Genomic DNA, 18,765 nt, shown 5'->3' on the forward strand with positions numbered 1-18,765 from the left:
AAATTAAAATTGTGGAATTAAATTTTTTTTGTTTTAATTTTTTATTAATTAAAATACTAACATGACATTTAAAAAATGCCAAATAATTTTTTTAATAATATTTTAATGGTCACATTAGTGCCACATTACCACCACGTCAGCAAGTAGGTTTCTCTGTTTGCCACATTGGAGGTTTTCATTAGTGGGTTGATGGTAGGGACTAAAATAGAATCAATTTTCTTTTTTTAGGGACTATATTAGTAGCAAAATTAATTTAGGGACCAAAATGAGAATTGACCCAAAATGTAAGGACCAAAAGTATATTTTCGCCTTTTAAAAACTATCCTTAAATAAATTTATCAAAAATGGTTTTGAAAATAAAGATATGAATGTATAAATCCACTTTTCTTGCATCTTATATATGTGGCCACATAATTTTATGAGAACTAAATTTATTTATCTGTATTTTCATTAAGAAAAATATTTATGCGTGTATTATTTCTATTCAAATAATGATAAAGGGATGTGGATGGTTCATCACAATCATCATATGAATTTTTTTTACTTTTCGTAACCTTTCATAATCAACTTAATAATTGATGTTGATTCTATATTAAAAAAATTTGGGGTAGCCTTGTACATGGGTAGATCACAACCTAGAAGGGTACGGAAGTCTTCTCCTCTTAACAGTTCACTCACACGGATAGATATAATTTTATTTTAATTTTTTGAGAAGGATATAATGATATATCTTAATAATAATCATTTTAAAGTGATATAAATGAATGCACCTCACTTCTTCAAAAGTCTACAGTCTACTCTAACGAGGAACTTGCTCCGAAAAGTGATGTAAATTATGTTGAGAAAGAAAAGCGAACCTGTGACTTTGAAATCGTTGACTAATAAATTGGATAAGCTGGTATATGCCGTTAGATGCTGGCGTTGATTTCAGAGATTTCTATATAGCCGCCCTTTCTCCTCATTATTCTTCATCCCCAACACAACACCAACTCCATCGATTTCTCTCTCTGCTCTCCTCGCCTTTGAATTCAAGAAGGTTAGTCTCTCTCTCTCTGCCTTATACTGTCATGAAAACTCTATGAGAATTCCTTGCTTTTTGGAACTGGTTTCATTGGATACCAGAACCATTTTTATAAGATATCACAGTAGTACTACTTTTTGTATAAAGGTTATCATCACCATGTTGTAGGGCACCCTTCTTTTTTTTGAAGATGGAGAGCCATACCCATCCATTTATCCCTTTATCTAACTAGCTTTTTTATATATATTTTTTAATTAAAAAAAATATATCAAATATTACTAATAGACTTCCCCTTTTGTTCATTCATCTACATAGACTACATAATTTGATCATTTTATTCTTTGGCCAAATAGGATATAGTCATTATATATACTTGCCAAGGGCTAAGCTACTGAAATCCTTGTGAAGGAACAGAGGCTTACATTTAAGTTTAACACACACATGTGCCATCTCTTTTGTTTCTAATCCTTTTGGTTTACACACTATTTCTTGTTCGTGTTTCAATGTTTCCTGTCATTATTGGCTAACAACTTTGCTAGAGTTTTCGTAATTAACGTTGACAATGAGTTGAACTATGGCATGGGCTACCAAAATAAAAATATAATTAAGAAATTTTGTTTTTCTTATCTGTTTATTCTTTATAAAAGATCTAGGCGGACCCAATAAGTTGAAGTTATCTAAAAAAAAATTTAGTATATATTCTATTAAAAAAATACCTTATATATATATATATATATATAACCAGTTGTTTTATTGGACGACCTAGAGTTCAAGTCTCCTGTACTGTAGGTCCACAATTAGGTACAAGTCTCCTAGTCCACGAATTATTTGTTAAGCTATCCAATTTGACAAGCTGTTCTTGCAACTTGGCCTTACACGGTAGCCACAGGATTGGTCTAGTGGTCCAACACTTCAACGCATTGAACGCTACTTTTAAGACACTCAACTCCTAAAAATTACCACCTATCACCCCCTATGTCTGCAACTTTGTTTTTTTTATTTTTTTTATTTTTAAGTTGTTTTAATCTGGGATGCCATAATTTTAAAAACAAATGATGGCTAGAATTTTTTTTCTAAATGAAAATTAAATTATAGAAGAGTGAAAATATAATTGTTAGTAGTGTAAAATGGTTATAGTAAAGCAAAATGAAAAGAAATTTTCTGAAAGCTAATTACTTGAGAATTACAGTATTAGGATTAGTCGGTCCATCCATTCCATCCTTATATTAGCATAATTAATTAGCTTCCCCCTCCCCCCCCCAAAAAAAAAAAAAAAAAAAAAAAAAAAAAAACTAATACAATTTCTCCCCCAGGCTTTTGTTGTAAAGAAAAAAATATATATCTTTTTTTTTATAATTAAAAAATCTCAATTTTAAAAGTCCAAATGATATTTATTTTTTATTTTTTAAAATTTTCCTGCATCTAATACTCAATTAAATGATGTTTATATATTTTTCTCATAAAAAATTGATGTTTATATAAAATTTTCAAAAAAAAAAAATCAAGTAAAATGGTACACATACATATCAACCGCACACACAATCACAATAAATTTGTGCCTACAAATCAATAAATTATTGGCATGTGTATTGTCTTTTTCAAAAAATGTATATTATATCTATATTTGAGTATTAATGGTTCCTTAACGTACATGTGTTTTAGGAAATTCATTAATTAGTTTTTTTATTTTTATTTGATTTTTTAATACCTTTTAAGGAATTTATGTTAAGATAATATTAGAGATTATAAATTTTACTGAGTTGATTTAAAAGTAATTTTAGTCGTTTCTTTTTTGTTTATCGATGGCGGAATAAAATAGTAAGGACGTCGTTATCTATTCCTTGCGGACAAACAATAGTTTAAGTTGGGCTGATTGGTCCACTAAATGAACATGCTGTTTTTTGTCCTCATTGTCTGGGTGCGTAGATATAAAAGTAGAAATTGAAGGGAAAAAACATAAAATAGTTCTCATAGACTAGTCATACCATTAGCATTTTACCATGCAGAAACTGTTGGAGGAAGACTTATTATTCATTAAATGTAAATTCTTTTTAATGTTGTTTCAATCTAGGATGTCATAATTGAAAATTATAATTGAATATCAAAAGTGTGAGGAGTATAATCGTTAGTTCAATAAAAAGTTGTAGTTCAGCAAGAACAAAAGAAATATTATGAACACTAGCTAGTTTATTTGATAATAATTAGGACAGAGATGATATGTTATGTTTTGGGTACATTAACCCAGCCTAGATCTCACAAATCACAATAAATGTATGGAACCAAAAAATAGTATTCTTTTGTCTGTTAGGTAGCATAGTCACCTTAGACAAATATATATATTTAATTTACCACTTGGAAGTTTGTTCCAAGGAAGAAAAAAAAAAATCTCATTGGAAAAGTCAAAATGATAATTAATTTTTTATTTTTATATGAATTTATGTACCTTTCGTGGAATTTTTTGTTATTTGGTTGTTTGTTGCACTCTCTGTCTATTCCTCGCTGACAGACAATAGTATGTCCAATAATTCAATATTATTTTTTATTTTATTATAATAAGTCAATAATTCAATATTATTTTTTATTTTATTATAATAAGTCAATAATTCAATATTCTTTTCATGTCATCGTTATCTTCGTCCGTACAAACAGAAACAAAAAAGGTAAAATTCTCATACCATCAACATTTTTTTTTGTGTGTGTGTGCAGGAAATTGTTGGACGAAGACCTGTAAAATATAAAAAGTAACAAGATCCTGCCGCCATGGCTAAAAACCAATTGGGAGTGCTTAATGCACTCGATGTGGCCAAGACACAATGGTACCATTTCACCGCAATTGTGATTGCTGGAATGGGGTTTTTCACAGATGCATACGACTTGTTTTGCGTCTCCCTTGTCACGAAGTTACTCGGCCGCATATACTACACAGCACCAGCTATTCCTAATGTGACAGGTAAGCCTGGTTCATTGCCTCCTAATGTGGCTGATGCTGTTAACGGTGTCGCTCTTTGTGGCACTCTTGCTGGTCAGCTTTTCTTCGGTTGGCTTGGTGACAAATTGGGAAGAAAGAAAGTGTATGGTATAACCCTTATTCTCATGGTAGTCTGTTCCATTGGCTCTGGGCTCTCCTTTGGAAAGAAACGAGAAGGTGTCATAGCCACTTTGTGTTTCTTCCGGTTTTGGCTTGGATTTGGCATTGGTGGTGATTATCCTCTTTCCGCTACAATTATGTCAGAATATGCGAACAAAAAGACTCGTGGGGCGTTTATTGCTGCAGTGTTTGCCATGCAGGGATTTGGAATTTTGGGCGGTGGGATTGTTGCTTTAATAGTTTCAAGCGCGTTCAGAAACAAATACGACTCACCATCATTCAACGAAAATCCGGACCTCTCCTTGCCTGAACAATCTGATTATGTATGGCGCATAATTGTCATGTTTGGGGCTGTCCCAGCAGCTCTCACATACTACTGGCGTATGAAAATGCCCGAGACAGCTCGTTACACTGCTCTTGTTGCCAAGAACGCAAAACAGGCTGCTGCAGACATGTCTATGGTGCTACAAGTTACTCTTGATGCTGAAGAGGAGAAGGTGGAGAGGATGGCTCAGGAGCCATCAAATTCCTTTGGTTTATTCTCCAAGGAATTCGCCAAACGCCACGGGCGTCACTTGCTTGGAACAACTGCTACTTGGTTCTTGCTGGACATTGCATTCTACAGCCAAAATCTTTTCCAAAAGGATATCTTCTCCGCTATTGGATGGATTCCATCAGCAGGGTCAATGAGCGCACTTGACGAGGTTTTCAAGATTGCAAAGGCACAAACACTTATAGCATTGTGCAGTACCGTGCCTGGATATTGGTTCACAGTGGCATTTATTGATCATCTTGGACGGTTCACAATCCAATTGATGGGTTTCTTTTTCATGACTGTGTTTATGTTTGCGATTGGTATCCCTTACCATCATTGGACTCTAAAACCCAACCATCTCGGCTTCGTGGTAATGTACTCCTTCACATTTTTCTTCGCCAACTTCGGACCAAACGCTACGACGTTTATTGTGCCAGCAGAAATTTTCCCTGCAAGACTAAGGTCTACATGTCATGGAATATCAGCCGCATGTGGTAAGGCAGGAGCTATAGTTGGCGCCTTTGGATTCTTGTATGCTGCACAAAGCCAAGACCCTGCCAAAGTAGACGCTGGGTACCCTACTGGTATCGGGGTGAAGAATTCGCTTATTGCGCTTGGCTGTATTAACTTCTTGGGAATGTTGTTTACCTTTTTGGTGCCAGAACCTAAGGGAAAATCATTGGAGGAGATTACTGGTGAGGACGACGGTGAAGGGGGTGAGACAGAGACTGGCACTAGTAGGACTAGGACTGCTCCAGTTTGATTTGGTTTTGATTACTGAAAGAATTCATCTCAGATTTACATGAAGGGTAGCTTTGATTTGTGGTTTTCAAATTTATAAGCTTATATATGATCCATATGCAATAATGCTGTAGATATTTGCTTTGTACTGCTTTAATTCAAAAGCGTTATCCGTACCGGTGTGTTTGCATTTGTTTTTCCTTTGAAATGCATGTACTGTGTAGTGATTTTTCGGCCTAGGCCTCAACTTTTGTTTTGAAAGATCATTGAATATCTATTTGTTCTAAATTATTTAATTTGAAGAAACTTTTTTTTTTCTTTTGGAAACATATATGGTAATTTGTCGCTAAGAGTACGGCGAATTTAGTCAACACAAAACATTATCTAAGTTCTACTTAGGGTGTGCATGAGTTAGAGTTGGATAGGTTGAAGGGTTTTTAAACCCAACCCAATCCGAGTTGGATAGGTTGGGAAATTTTCAAATTAACCCATCACATATGTAGAAACCAACTCAATCCAGCCATGTGAATTAGATTCAATTAGGTTGGATTAGTAGGTTATGCTTACATATTTTAAAAAAAATTATGACAAGGTGAATATATGTTTCATGCCTTGTAAAATATTGGACTCTCATTTATTAGTTAATTACTTTTTTAATAAATTATTTCAATTTACATAATATTCTTTAATTATATTCCAAGTTTCCAAATTCATCAAAAATAATTCTTAAATATATCAAATCAATCAAACTAATGGTAATGGAATAAACTTATATATATGGTGTGTTGGGTTGCGTCAAATGAATTGAAAAATCTATCATCTTGAACCCAACCCACAAAAATCAACTCAATGTATCGGGTTGGATTGGGTTGAGTCAATTTAGTAGGTTAGGCACACACCCCTAGTTCTACTAAGTAGGCTTATGGGAAAGGCAATCTCGTGAAAATTAAGAAGAGGTCTCTCATTGAGACCTATATTTATGTGGAGAATACCAGTAATACCCTATATTACTACTATAATAATAATTATTAATATAACAAAAGATATTTGACTTTTTGTTTATCTCTTTGTGACGTACCATATACCCTTTAAAGACTTTACAAATTTACACACCACTATTTTGTTTATAAATGTTTTTACACTTTAATTTTAAAACCCAACAATTCCACTACAATTCGATACTTTCTCTTCTCTATTTTCTTTGCCTCATTTGCTCAAACACAGACCTACCTACCCCCGCTCTCACTAATCTGTTTCTCTTCTCACTCTTATTGTCAATTCATATTAGCTAAACCCTTCACCTCTCTCACTACTTCATTATGATTCTCACTATCAAATTCAAAATCATCTCAGTCCAATTCAACAATGCCAAAATAAGTTGTTGAGCCCTTCTCCATTCTAACTAATTTAAGTTCATCCTGGTCAAATTCTCACTATAAGATGCAAACTCCTCCAGCTCCAATTCAACTCAACAAAACATCAAAACCAGTCCATTATGTTCAGATTCAACCCCAATAAATTTATTTCCCCCCTTTTTTTCTCTCCCTTTTTCCATCCCCTAAAATTCACCCAACCAAATGGACCTCTGGATGTGATCAGTAAAAAATTAATATAATTGATTTTTACGGAAACAAGACTTAAAAAAATGGACATAATACAAGCATTTGGGACCTCATATCTTTATCATAAACATAATAGTCGATATTCAAGATTTTTTTTGCTACATCTGTTTATGCTAGGTCTATATGAATCTCGATCTATTAAGTATTATAGACATGTTTATGAGTTTTGAGCAATAAAATAAACTTGTAAAGTCTTTTGGATTTCATCTTGGGGTGTTTGCCATTGTATTGAAATTTGATGGGTTTTTAGCCTACCTTATAGTTTCTACCTGCTTGATTCACTTGTGATTATAGTATGGGAAGACTTAGGATCCGTTTGGTTAGGGAGATAGAAAAGTGGGAGGACTAAAAATAGGGAGAGGATAGAATAGTGGAAAGAAAAAAGAGATTTTTTCTTTCTTTCATGGTATTTGGTTAGAAGGATCAATGGAAAAGTGAAGGGATAGAAAACTTATTTATTTGGTTAAGAAAAATAGGAGAATAGAAAATGTAGTTTATATAAACTTATTCTTTTGCCCCTATTGCATAATATAAGAAATAATTTTTTGTAATCATTAATTAAGTAAGAAAAAAATTACTTTTCCATTCTCCTATTTTATATATATATATATAAAAAATTACTTTTCTATATATATATATATATATATATATATTGTTTTAGAGGTGAAAGGTACCATTCAATTCCCAAAAGAAATACCCATTGCTTAAGGAAAAAAAAAAAAAAAAAAAAAAAAAAAAAAAAAAAAACCAACTCACACAATGGGAAGGGGTACATTTCGTGTTTTCTCAAAGAGAACTACTAAATTCATAATATTTTCACAACAAAATATAGATGATAAGTTGTTATTGTTCTAATTTAAACCCACAATTAAAATAAATATTTTGCTCACTAGTAACAATCGATAACAACTTGTCACTTAGAATTTGTTGTGAAAGTGTAGAAAAAATGCTGTGAACATAGCATTTTTATTTCTCAAAACCCCTCTCCTTCCCCCATTTTCTCTTCTAAAATCCCACCAAATTAGAGAGACAGAATTTTGGTAGGCCTAGGGAAAAAAAACTTGGGCCCCACCAAAATTCTTTCCCCTTTCCCCTCCCAACCAAACAGCCCTCTCCCTCATTTTCTCTCATATTTTCCACTCCTCTTTTCCATCCTTCCTAAAATAACCCCTACCAAACAGAGCCTTAAGTTATGTTGTACGTTTTTAGACCCCTTAACACAAGTTGTTTAAACTAGTTATATAGTCAAGTGATTACTTAGATAAATTATTTAGTTATAAGTTAACACAATAATATCATATCATGCAAAAAAAACAACCACGATATGATGATCCAAGAAAACCTAACCGGTAAAAAATCCAAGGAAGATTTAACCTAATTATCCTCAGGGTAAAAAGCAAATCCACTATAGAGAATCGAAGTTTACAATAAGACTTAGACCACTAAGAGCATCTCCAGTAAATTCATCAAATTTTTGTACTGTTTAGAGAATGAACAGTGACTTTTACCTTTTATCTTCCAACTTTTTCAAATACACTTTCCAACAGATTCTCTATCCCATTTTCTATTTCATTTAAATATTATTTCTTCATTCATTATTTATTCTTTTTTTAACAACTACACATCTTCAAACATTTTTTTATTCAACACCTAGTTATTATAATAGAAAAAAAAAATTAAAGAATAAACAGTAGCCCATCAGATTTGATGAGATTTGATGAGCTACTGTTCATGAGCCAAAAAAATTTTGGGTATAGAGAATCCATCGGAGTGGCTTTTTTTGGTCTCATTCTCTATTATAGAGAATATTTTGTTTTTACATAGACCGTTGGAGATGCTCTAACATCCTATTGCTACCACATGTAGAACTTACTGACACGACCATATGCAAACTCCAAATTCACGGATTCCTTCTCTATTAGGCCTTTGCACCAACACAAGCTCACCTACTTGTGACTTTGAGACTCCACTCAAAAGTTTTGGATCTCCTTACACGTTGATCTTGTATGCAACAACTTGTACAATACCAAATCTTGAGATTCTTCAAGGAATAACACCAGTAAAAGACTTTAGAGAGCTTTTAGGTACAAAACCCTAGATACAAAAGAGGCATACTCTTCTCTCTCCAAAAAGCCTATTAAAAGCATGCTTAGGGTTTCCTTTATATACTAGAAGAAGTAGATCTGAAACCCTAATCCTTTTTGGGCTTGAATTGCTGTTTAGGTTTAATTAAAATTCTGCAGACCCGTGTTTCAATCAATCGAGTCTGTCTTTCGATCAATCTAACCAAGCAAATTTCAAATTCTCTTTTCTGCAGCTTGCTTGTTCTTGGATCTTGACTTGTATCACCTTGAGCATTGTCTAATAATACATATAGACTCTAAAATCTATATCTAGACAAGTTTGTGTTCATGATTTGCCAATTGTTTTAAACTTTTAAAACCTAATATATGTTATTCTTAGGAAAATTTTGGATTTTAGTATTGTTTAAAGAGTTGATGTTTAGTGTCTACATAGATGAGTAGCAGGATTTCAAAATTTTTATTTACTAGGATTACATCGATTGTCTGTTTTGGGTCAAAAACAAGTTGTAGGTTTAGGGATGGAGAAGCAAATAGGTGGATTATGATATTGTGGATTGGAGTAATGATGGAAGGATAAGTTTTATTAATGAGTTAAAACTTTGCTAGAATAAGTTTTAGTAGTGGGTTGGAGTAATGATGGAAGGATAAGGTGTTATGTGCCAAATGTCATTTGAAATTGAAGGTATTATTTGAAAGTGAAGAATATGATATAGAAGTTGAAACTTGAAAGTGACTCATATATATAATCCTCCGCAGAGCCTCCAGTAAATGAGTTTGGTAAATATGAAATTTAATATCTTGCTTTTATAGTGTAAATTAAATAGGACATTAGCATATTGGGATTTGGGAAGATGAGAGTGGATTGAGATGCCAACTCATGTCCCTCTACTCATTTTTTATTCATAAATAATAATAATAATAATAATAAAATAAAATTTTAAAATAGAATAAAATAAAAACTGATGAGAGTGGATTGACTTAGGAAGGGCCAATAGAGATCAAAAAATGTAAGATCGATGTTAAGTTTTTATGCTTTGGACCCAAAAATGTGAAATGCTTATTAGAAAAGTGGAAGTCTAATGGTCAGTCAGTACTCTTGAAAGTTATGCCGTTTATTTAAAGATACCATAATTGAAGGTGTCTAATCTATATTGGAACATGGGTTACATAGGTGCGATTATATCAGGAGAATTAAGTTCCATTTCATATGTGTGTTTAAATAACAGTTTCCGGTTTTTTTAAAAAATACGTGTGGTGTGGGTGAAAAAGTATGTAGAAATACGTATAATGTTGTTTAAAAACTGAAAACTTGTATTTAAAATATACCAAACAGCCCTTAAGATGTTAAGTTTTCACTGTTATTTTCTTGGTCAGTGGCTCATTGCTAATTACTTTCCTGAGTTACTGATGCATTAGAATTATGGTTATATCAACTCAAGTGAACTAAGACATCTTTCAGAATTTTCATTCGACCATCTCGCTGTTGGCAGGGGCGTAGCCAGGAATACAGACTTGGGGGGGCCAGGTTGTAACAGAAATATGCCAAATATAATTTTTAAGTCTATTGGATACAAAATTATCAACTTTCATATATTATTATATACTTGAACATGTTGGGAATTCAACCGAAATTTCAAACCTGTGAGAAACAAAAAAATAGAGAAAACAAAACGCCAAAAGTAAAACAATCACATGCACAAGACAGTATTTACGTGGTTCGGCAATTTGCCTACGTCCACGGAGTTGCAGGAATTTCACTATTATCAAAGAAAATTACAATGTGTGGCTACAGTGTTTTTCTTTCTCAAAAACAACAATAAGACAAAACCCTAATCACCAAAAAAAACAGCTTTTATATCCTGCGCACAGGATTCACAATGGGTTACAAAATGGGCCAAAAATTTTTTGTCGGCCCAAGCCTCCGCTCCATGGACTAAGCCTTAGTAAATCTCCCATTATTCGGGTCATGTCGGGTCATCAACAGAATCAAATCATGCCTGACGACGATTTTTCATGGAATAAAATTCATCCATTATCATCTCAATAGTGAAATTCCCTGCAATTTCCTTCTCTATATAAATTATCATATTATATCTGTTGGTGCTAAGTGCATCAAACATTTTGAAGTGGACTGATCTCAATGTTATTCCTATATCTGCAGGCTTTCTTTGTAGCATGATTGCTAATTAAAATAATTTTGCATATGTAATGTGTAGTCTTATTGATAACTATATATATAGGGTAGTATATATTTACTTACTCTTTTCTTGTTATCTTCGCACTAAAAATTTTGTAACTGAAAAACAATTAATAGTAATGCATTAATTTTAGTTTAATTTTAATTTTTGTGAATTTAGAAACAATTTCAGACAGGAGAGGCTTATTTCGACTTAGGTGCAACCTACAGACCAAAATCGTGTACATTCTAATGGGGGCAATGACATATTTTGCTTCTTCCGCTTTGCGTATGTTTAAGGATGGCAATGGGATGGGGCAGGGCCGAAGGATGGGGTCTTCGTCCCCACTCCGCATGGTTTTGTCTTGCCCCATATCCGTCCCGTCTTGCATGACGAGGAAAACTTTCTCACCCCATCCTCGCCCCTTGGGGCCTTGCGAAGCCTCGCCTCACCTCATAAACCTCTACGTTTTGTTAATTTGCCCTATAACTAGTACAATTTTTTTTAATAAAACCTATTTCATTAATAAAAATATACTTGAAATTATAAATAAATTTATTCCATCAAATCAAATCAATTTTTTTTTTTAAAAAAAATTGAATAAAATATCCACGTGTTTAACAAGACAATCATAAAAAAATTTAAAAAAAAATCTCACAGTATAACACATAACAAAATAAAGGTAGAAAACCACATTGGGTAGAATAAAATATGCTAATATTAATATGTTTGTTTAAATAGTAGGATTTTAGGGTATGAAAAAATTACAATTATAACCCTTAGTAATGCGGGACTGGGCAGGGACGGGGAATGACGTGGCAGGGTGGGTCTAAAAAGTCTAAATCCATCCCCGCCCCGCCCTGTGGTGTGAGGCTAAAATTTTGCCCCATCCCCGCCCCACCACCTTTGCGGGGCAGGAAAAAACTGCGCGGGGCGAAGCGGAGAAGGGCGGGTTAAGCAGGATGGAGAAAAATTACCATCCCTATGTATATTGTTAGAGAGATAAACACATTGAAGAGTTTCCTTGAATAATTAATATAACAGAGAAAGGCACACTTTAACCCAAATATCCTAAACTCAATAGGATAAAATTTAACTACAAAATTAGTTGTAACTTTAGGCTACAACCTTACTCGATATCTTTTTATTAAAGATGAATTTTAACAAATCCACCATTAGATGAAATCTTCTTCTTATATTCTCCATACTTGCAAAATTTCTAGGAAATTAAAGATCAATAACTATGTCATCAATAAATTGTTTAAATTGCAAGTTTTTGTATTTTAAAATTATGCATAAAATATAAGCTTATAGATCATATAGTAAATAATATTTGATTAACATAAAATTTAACATGTGTATTAAGAGCATAAAGAACAAGCAATTCCACAGTTAGATTTTCAAAAAATGTAGTAATGTTTATTCTATTGAGTAAGGTTGTAGTCTTAGGTTACAACCAATTTTGTAACTAAATTTTGTCCAACTCAATAGGTATGTGCTCAATTATGGGTATGTTGTTCTTAACATTATTCAATGTGAGACTTTACTCACAATTGTATACCTAACAATCTCTCCCTTACGTATGAGTCTCTACTTCTTTGTAGACTTTAAGACCTCTCTGTGGGCCATGAACAAGTCCTATTCACACTACCTTATTGCCTAATGGGCTTTTTCCTTCACTAGTGCATCATCCATGGGCTTCCACGTGTCAACCCTGCACGTCTTTTTCCATGGGAACCTTCCACCTCATCATCATCATTGTCTAGCACCATTGACAAATATCCTTTTGTTGGGCTTGCTTGGTGCAATATACCATCCTCAGTACAACTGCGAAAGGGACCCACCCTACTCCATTTGCGAAAGGGCATTGTAGTGGGCTAAGATTAACAACCAAGCTCAACCTAAATATGAATAGGCTAGGGATGGAAGCCCAATACAACTAATTTGTAGAGGTGGATTGTCAAGGTCAACACTCCGATCTCTTGTAACCACAGGTTGGTAATTAAAGAAGATTGATTAGCGAAAATGACAATATATATAAGGAATTAAGTCAGGAAAAGAGAAATTCTTATTTAAGTTCTTCCTTGAGCAAGCCGAGGAGAAAGTGTTCTTTAGGAATACACTTCTTGGTTTTACAGTGGTCACTTTCTCTTTCTACTTCTTTATTCTCTCTCTAAACTTTTTCCAATCCCCCTTCAAGAAGGACCTTCCTTCTTATATATAGCTGCTTGGATTGCATCTCAGCCTTCCACTTGGAGGGCTGTCGATCTTTTTTTAGATTCTTATCCCATCACTACCTTTCAGGTGGTTGTAAAGCAGGTTGCAAGTTGTGGGGGCACTATTCAGAGGTCATTTTGCCATTAATGCAGTAGGCTGAGTTCGTATGTGCATTGAATGTGGAGGTGATGAGTGTTTTATCTAGAAGTTTCCACCTGTTCTTTCTCATACTGATGTCGATCTTTCTCACCCTCCTCAAACTCCACCCATATGGCCTTTATGGCTTATCTCTCATCTCCCGAGAAGTATTCGTTCCTCGGGCTAGTTGTCTTCCTCGGTTTCTTTGACCTATTATCCTAACTAGGCTGGGCCTGATCTTATAGATAGTAAGGCTTAGTTCCTCCTTGGGTTGATCCCATTGGACAATTCCTTATCCTCGGTCTTCCTCCTCCCATAGGATTCAAGTACACACACTCCATTCCCACTCCAACTGCGAAAGGAACTTCAATAACCTTGCCACCTTTGCCCTACACCACTATGAGCTCTAATACCACTTGTTGGTGAGATAAACACCTTAAAAAGCTTCCTTGAATAATTAATATAACATAAAAAGACACACTTTAACTCAAAAGACCTAAACCCAATGGGTTTGTACTCAATTATGTTATTTTTTCTCATTATTCTCACCATTATCTAATGTGAGATTTTTTACTCACACATATATACCCAACATTTGTAATAAAGAAAATATTCGTTATTTACCAATTCATGATTACACTCCATTTTACATCAAATGGTACCTTTCATAATTGCTAGATATAACATATTATTGATATCATTTCCTATTTATAAAAATTTCATGCATTTATAAAAAGTATGCCTGTTAAACTATTATTAAATGAATATTTCAACTAATATTTAAAACTATCACAACAGAGAGAGGGGGGGGGGGGGAGTTGTCAATACCCAAAAAAGATATATCAATGAAATAGTTTTTAAATCTCATATTCAATTTGCTTTCTCATGCATAGCACATGTTAGTGACTAATTTATTAGTTATACATAGGATGTTGAGGTGATGTAACTTGTAAGTAAGCATACTAGGTTATACTATTTAGAATAGTATTTACTATTTATTACACACAAATTATTTTACATAGTTTTACACATAAAAAAAAAAAAAAAAATGTCATTTGGTGTTCTCTTTTGAATGGTAAGGATATATACATATTTTTTTTCAAATGAAAATATATTATTAGTATGGAAGATGATTTTGTACCATACTAGTACAGAAACACTGATGTTTTTGGACAATTTAAATATCGGCCATATCGAACCTATTTTGGTCCTATTGGGGGCAAATACCAAATTTTGTCCAAATAATAGATACTGAGCCAGTATCAAACTTACAAAGAGAATTCTCTCTCTCTCTCTCTCTCTTTGAGTTTCATGGTTTCATCCTCTCTCTTTCTCACAAAGCCCTGTTTCTCAACAGGTTACCACCCACCTATAGTGTGAGGAAGAAAAAGAGATGGAAAGTAGCAGCCTAGTTCAGTATTAGGGGAGAGAAAGAGAGATAGAGATCTGTTATAACGTGTGAATGGAAGAGATTAGAAAAAAGTTGTGAGTGTAACAAATAATGAGTATGAAGTAGTAGAAATTGATTGAGATTAGGTGTAATTACTCTCAATAACTAAGATTTGAGAATTGAAAAAAGAAACTTTCAATTTTAAAATTCTTAACAATTGAATAAAATAAAATTATACAAAATTTAAAAAATAAAGGAGTAAAAAATGTTGTGAGAGGGAATTGAGCTCACAAGTCACAATTGCACCAAGTAGGTACTGTAGTAGATGCCAATCTGAAATGCTATCCCAAAAACGTGCGAAGTAGTAAATTATTTATCAAAAAGCGTGTGAGAAGTAGACCGAAATACCAAGAACGTGTTGGAACTTGGAGTGACAGTCTAGTAGGCGTGGGGAGTAGTGATTCCCCGAATAAAGAAAAAAAAACAATAATTAAAGTTTAAATGTTTTTGTTGTGAGTAACGTTTAAAGTGTGCGTCCCAGACGCAAGTTTGCATTTTGGCTGATTTTTTTTGTTTTTTTTTTTTGAGATGAAATATTTGATTTTTCCGTGAATAATGCATGGTGTGCATTATTTATAGACCCACAAATTTCACTTTTTAACAACTTTTTCATTAAAAATTGATCTTAAAATACTATTCACATATTTAAAAATTATTTTATTATAGTATTTTTCAATTTTTAGCTGTATCCAAAAGGATAAATATCATTTTCTCCTCCAGGCTCGTAAGTATATAATGTTTAAATCTGATCTTAGCTTCTTCTCAAAAAATAATTTTATACAAAGTTTATTTTGTTTTTTAAATTTTCTTTGAGAAGCTTTTCAATATAATGCTTAGGTATATAATGTTATATACAATAACTATTTTATAAAAATAACTATTTTAGCTAAACCAAAATGTTATCTAATATGAAATTAACTCTCTGAATTATGGGTGGTTTTAGTAACACAAAAAATTATACAACTTTTTTGTCATGGCTTTGACTTGGTAAACTGGGAATAGTTTCCTATCACTTACACATAGACCCACTATTTATTTTTTCACCAATCACACTTTATCAAATAAAAGTCTGGCATAAAAGTTGAGTAATTTTCTGTGTCACTGGAATTTTTCCTTAATTATTAGCCTTCTATTGAGTGAACATAATATTAAACGTGCGTTTCGAAATTGCGGTAATTTGCGTTTGCATTTTTTTGGCCAGTCCCTTGGCACTGTTTATGAACCAGCCAACACCAAAAACGCGTGAACAATGTGTTTTGACTTTTAAAAAATATTTTGTTACAGTGTTTTCAGTAATAAATTTTTAGTTTTCAACAAATAAGCGGTATCCAAACACACCTTACTGATAAAAAAAGAGTTTAGATAAATATCAAAAAAGAGTCCACAAATGGTCAAAAAGTAAACCTATACCAATTGTACCTCTACTTTATTTTTATTTATTTATTTATTTATTTATTATTATTATTATTATTCCTCAAAATTTGGGAATTGATATAAGCTTTTCTCAAAAACATTTTCTCTCAGAGAGAGAATTTTTTTCATAATACTTTCACAACAAATTCTATATGACAAATCGTTATTGGCAGTTACTGGTAGACAAAAAATAATTTCAATAGTGAATTCAAATTAGAATCAATAATAACTTATCATTTAGGATTTTTTGTGAAGATATTGTGGATGTAGCATTTCTCCTTCCCAAAGTCTTAACACTTGAAAGTGTGTTTGGAAATTGTTGAAAAAAATTTTGCTTTTTACTTGTGGGGCCCAATAATTTGTGGTCCTGGCCCATTTTTACATAGGGGCCCAAGGCCCGAGCCGAGGAGGGATATAGCCGAGGACGTACAATAAAAGTCCAAGTAATCTTGAGACATAGCCGAGGATGATTCTGTCCTCGGCATCCCCAATGTCCTCCTGAAAGAAAGGGCAAGAACGGTATAGGAACAGTCTTGGGAAAAACCTAAAATATCTATGTTGATAGAAAAAGGACCGCTAGACAGTATGGCACCAAGGACAAAGGGAAAGCTGCCATTACTGCCATTGAATACTCTGCACCTGACAGAACCATGCTCTTCAGCTTTTACAACCACCCCCAACCACTTTTGGTATGGGCTGATGGGACAAGTATCAGTCCTGGAAAGTCAAACCTACACGTGGACGTTGGATAAGGGATACAAGTTAATATAAAAGGAGAAGCAGGCAATCCGGGAGAGAGGCTGGGAAAAAAGGCCAAGAACGAGAACCTCCCAGACCGACTGAAGGAGAAAGACTCCTCGAGCGAACACGATTTAGTTCTGTATGAACACCACAACTATCCACCGTACGGTGACCAATGCCTAGCCTTTCAAACCCACGCTCTACAAATGATATTGTTTGGGCCTTTTTACGTGCGAACCCAATATCATTTTGGGTCGTTACCAATCGAGTCCTTACATTACTTTTTGTCTTTTTTTTTTTGTCATGTTAACGGATGTCCTTAGAGCAATTGTTAATAAATCATAACAGAAAAGTTTTGATACCACTTTCGTGAGAAATATAAAAACCTATCAACAACATTTATTATTTTATCATTCTTCCAATAAAATGCTTCTAAATATGGTTCCTAAACCAATGCCCTAAGAGCATTGGTTAACATTTCCTTTTTTCTTTTTTTTTCCAAATAAACTAAATTTTAGCGTTTTATAACATAATTAACATAAAAATTATCAAAAAACTATATCTTTTTATTAACACTATGCAAATAAGCTACTAGAAATAAGTAATTTTCAAACACACTAAATTCTTCTCCCAATTTAATATATTTTATTCTATCTATTGAAATTTTTATTTAATTAGGGTTAGTTACTAGTAAATTATAAAACCTTGGTGGAATATATAACCTCTAGGCCATCTTTATTTAAGCGTGCTCCAAACTTTTTTCAATCATGGTTATGTTATGTGTTTGTTTATTTTTTTTTTTTCTATTTAAAATTTTGATTATTTTATTAAAAATATTCAAATAAATATATAGTAAGTTTTAATTGGTAGAGTATAAAATAGAATACAAAAAATGAGATAGAAGATTGGAAAATGCTAGAGTAACAAACTATTTTACAATTTTTTTTAAGTGAAAAATGATGTTAATAGTGGATCTATATGAGAATTAGTAAAAATTTATCATATTAACAGTTTGTAAATAAAATAGTTGGTTGGTGCAACATTATTCTTGTATTCGGTATTCACCCTATCTACCACTGCTTGTATTCTTCCTTAGAATGATTTTGGGAACCAATAATTGAGTTATAAAAGTATCAGTAATCCATGATGTGTTAAGCCTTCCCTAAGTAATGTATAGAAGAGTAATATTAATTAGCAGTTAGGAAAGTACTAGTTAGGTGAAGAAGATAGTTGAATTCCTTATATAAGTACATAATGACCACTAGTCTTAGACTGTTAATTAGCTAAATTAGAGTTTATGAGGTTAACCATAACTAGTATAACTACAAAAAATGTTGCCTATAGTGGCGTTTTCTACAAACATTGCTATAGCTTTACCTATAGCAGCATTCAAAGGCTCTATAGTGGTGTTTTAAAACACTGGGCCTATAGAAACATTTTCAAGGGCCAATAGTGGCATTTTGTAAAACACTACTAAGCCAACCAAAAAAAAAAAAAAAATGAGGGATCTATAACAGCATTTTACAAACACTGCTATA

General features: G+C 32.9%; 1 protein-coding gene across 1 annotated transcript; it reads left to right on the plus strand.

Moving 5' to 3' along the window:
* Positions 1-757: 757 nt before the first annotated feature.
* On the plus strand, positions 758-5,656 carry LOC115994484 (probable inorganic phosphate transporter 1-3). Its single transcript, XM_031118651.1, has 2 exons — positions 758-1,036; positions 3,728-5,656. The coding sequence occupies exon 2, from the start codon at positions 3,782-3,784 to the stop codon at positions 5,405-5,407; it is 1,626 nt and encodes a 541-aa protein (XP_030974511.1). The 5' UTR covers positions 758-1,036; positions 3,728-3,781; the 3' UTR covers positions 5,408-5,656.
* Positions 5,657-18,765: the final 13,109 nt, after the last annotated feature.

The sequence above is a fragment of the Quercus lobata genome, chromosome 6, assembly GCF_001633185.2.
Source record: "Quercus lobata isolate SW786 chromosome 6, ValleyOak3.0 Primary Assembly, whole genome shotgun sequence".
In the NCBI taxonomy this organism is placed as follows: domain Eukaryota; kingdom Viridiplantae; phylum Streptophyta; class Magnoliopsida; order Fagales; family Fagaceae; genus Quercus; species Quercus lobata.

What these genes read in the sequence shown, in the direction of transcription:
- LOC115994484 (XM_031118651.1), top strand. Translation starts at nt 3,782, where the DNA reads ATGGCTAAAAACCAATTGGGAGTGCTTAATGCACTCGATGTGGCCAAG.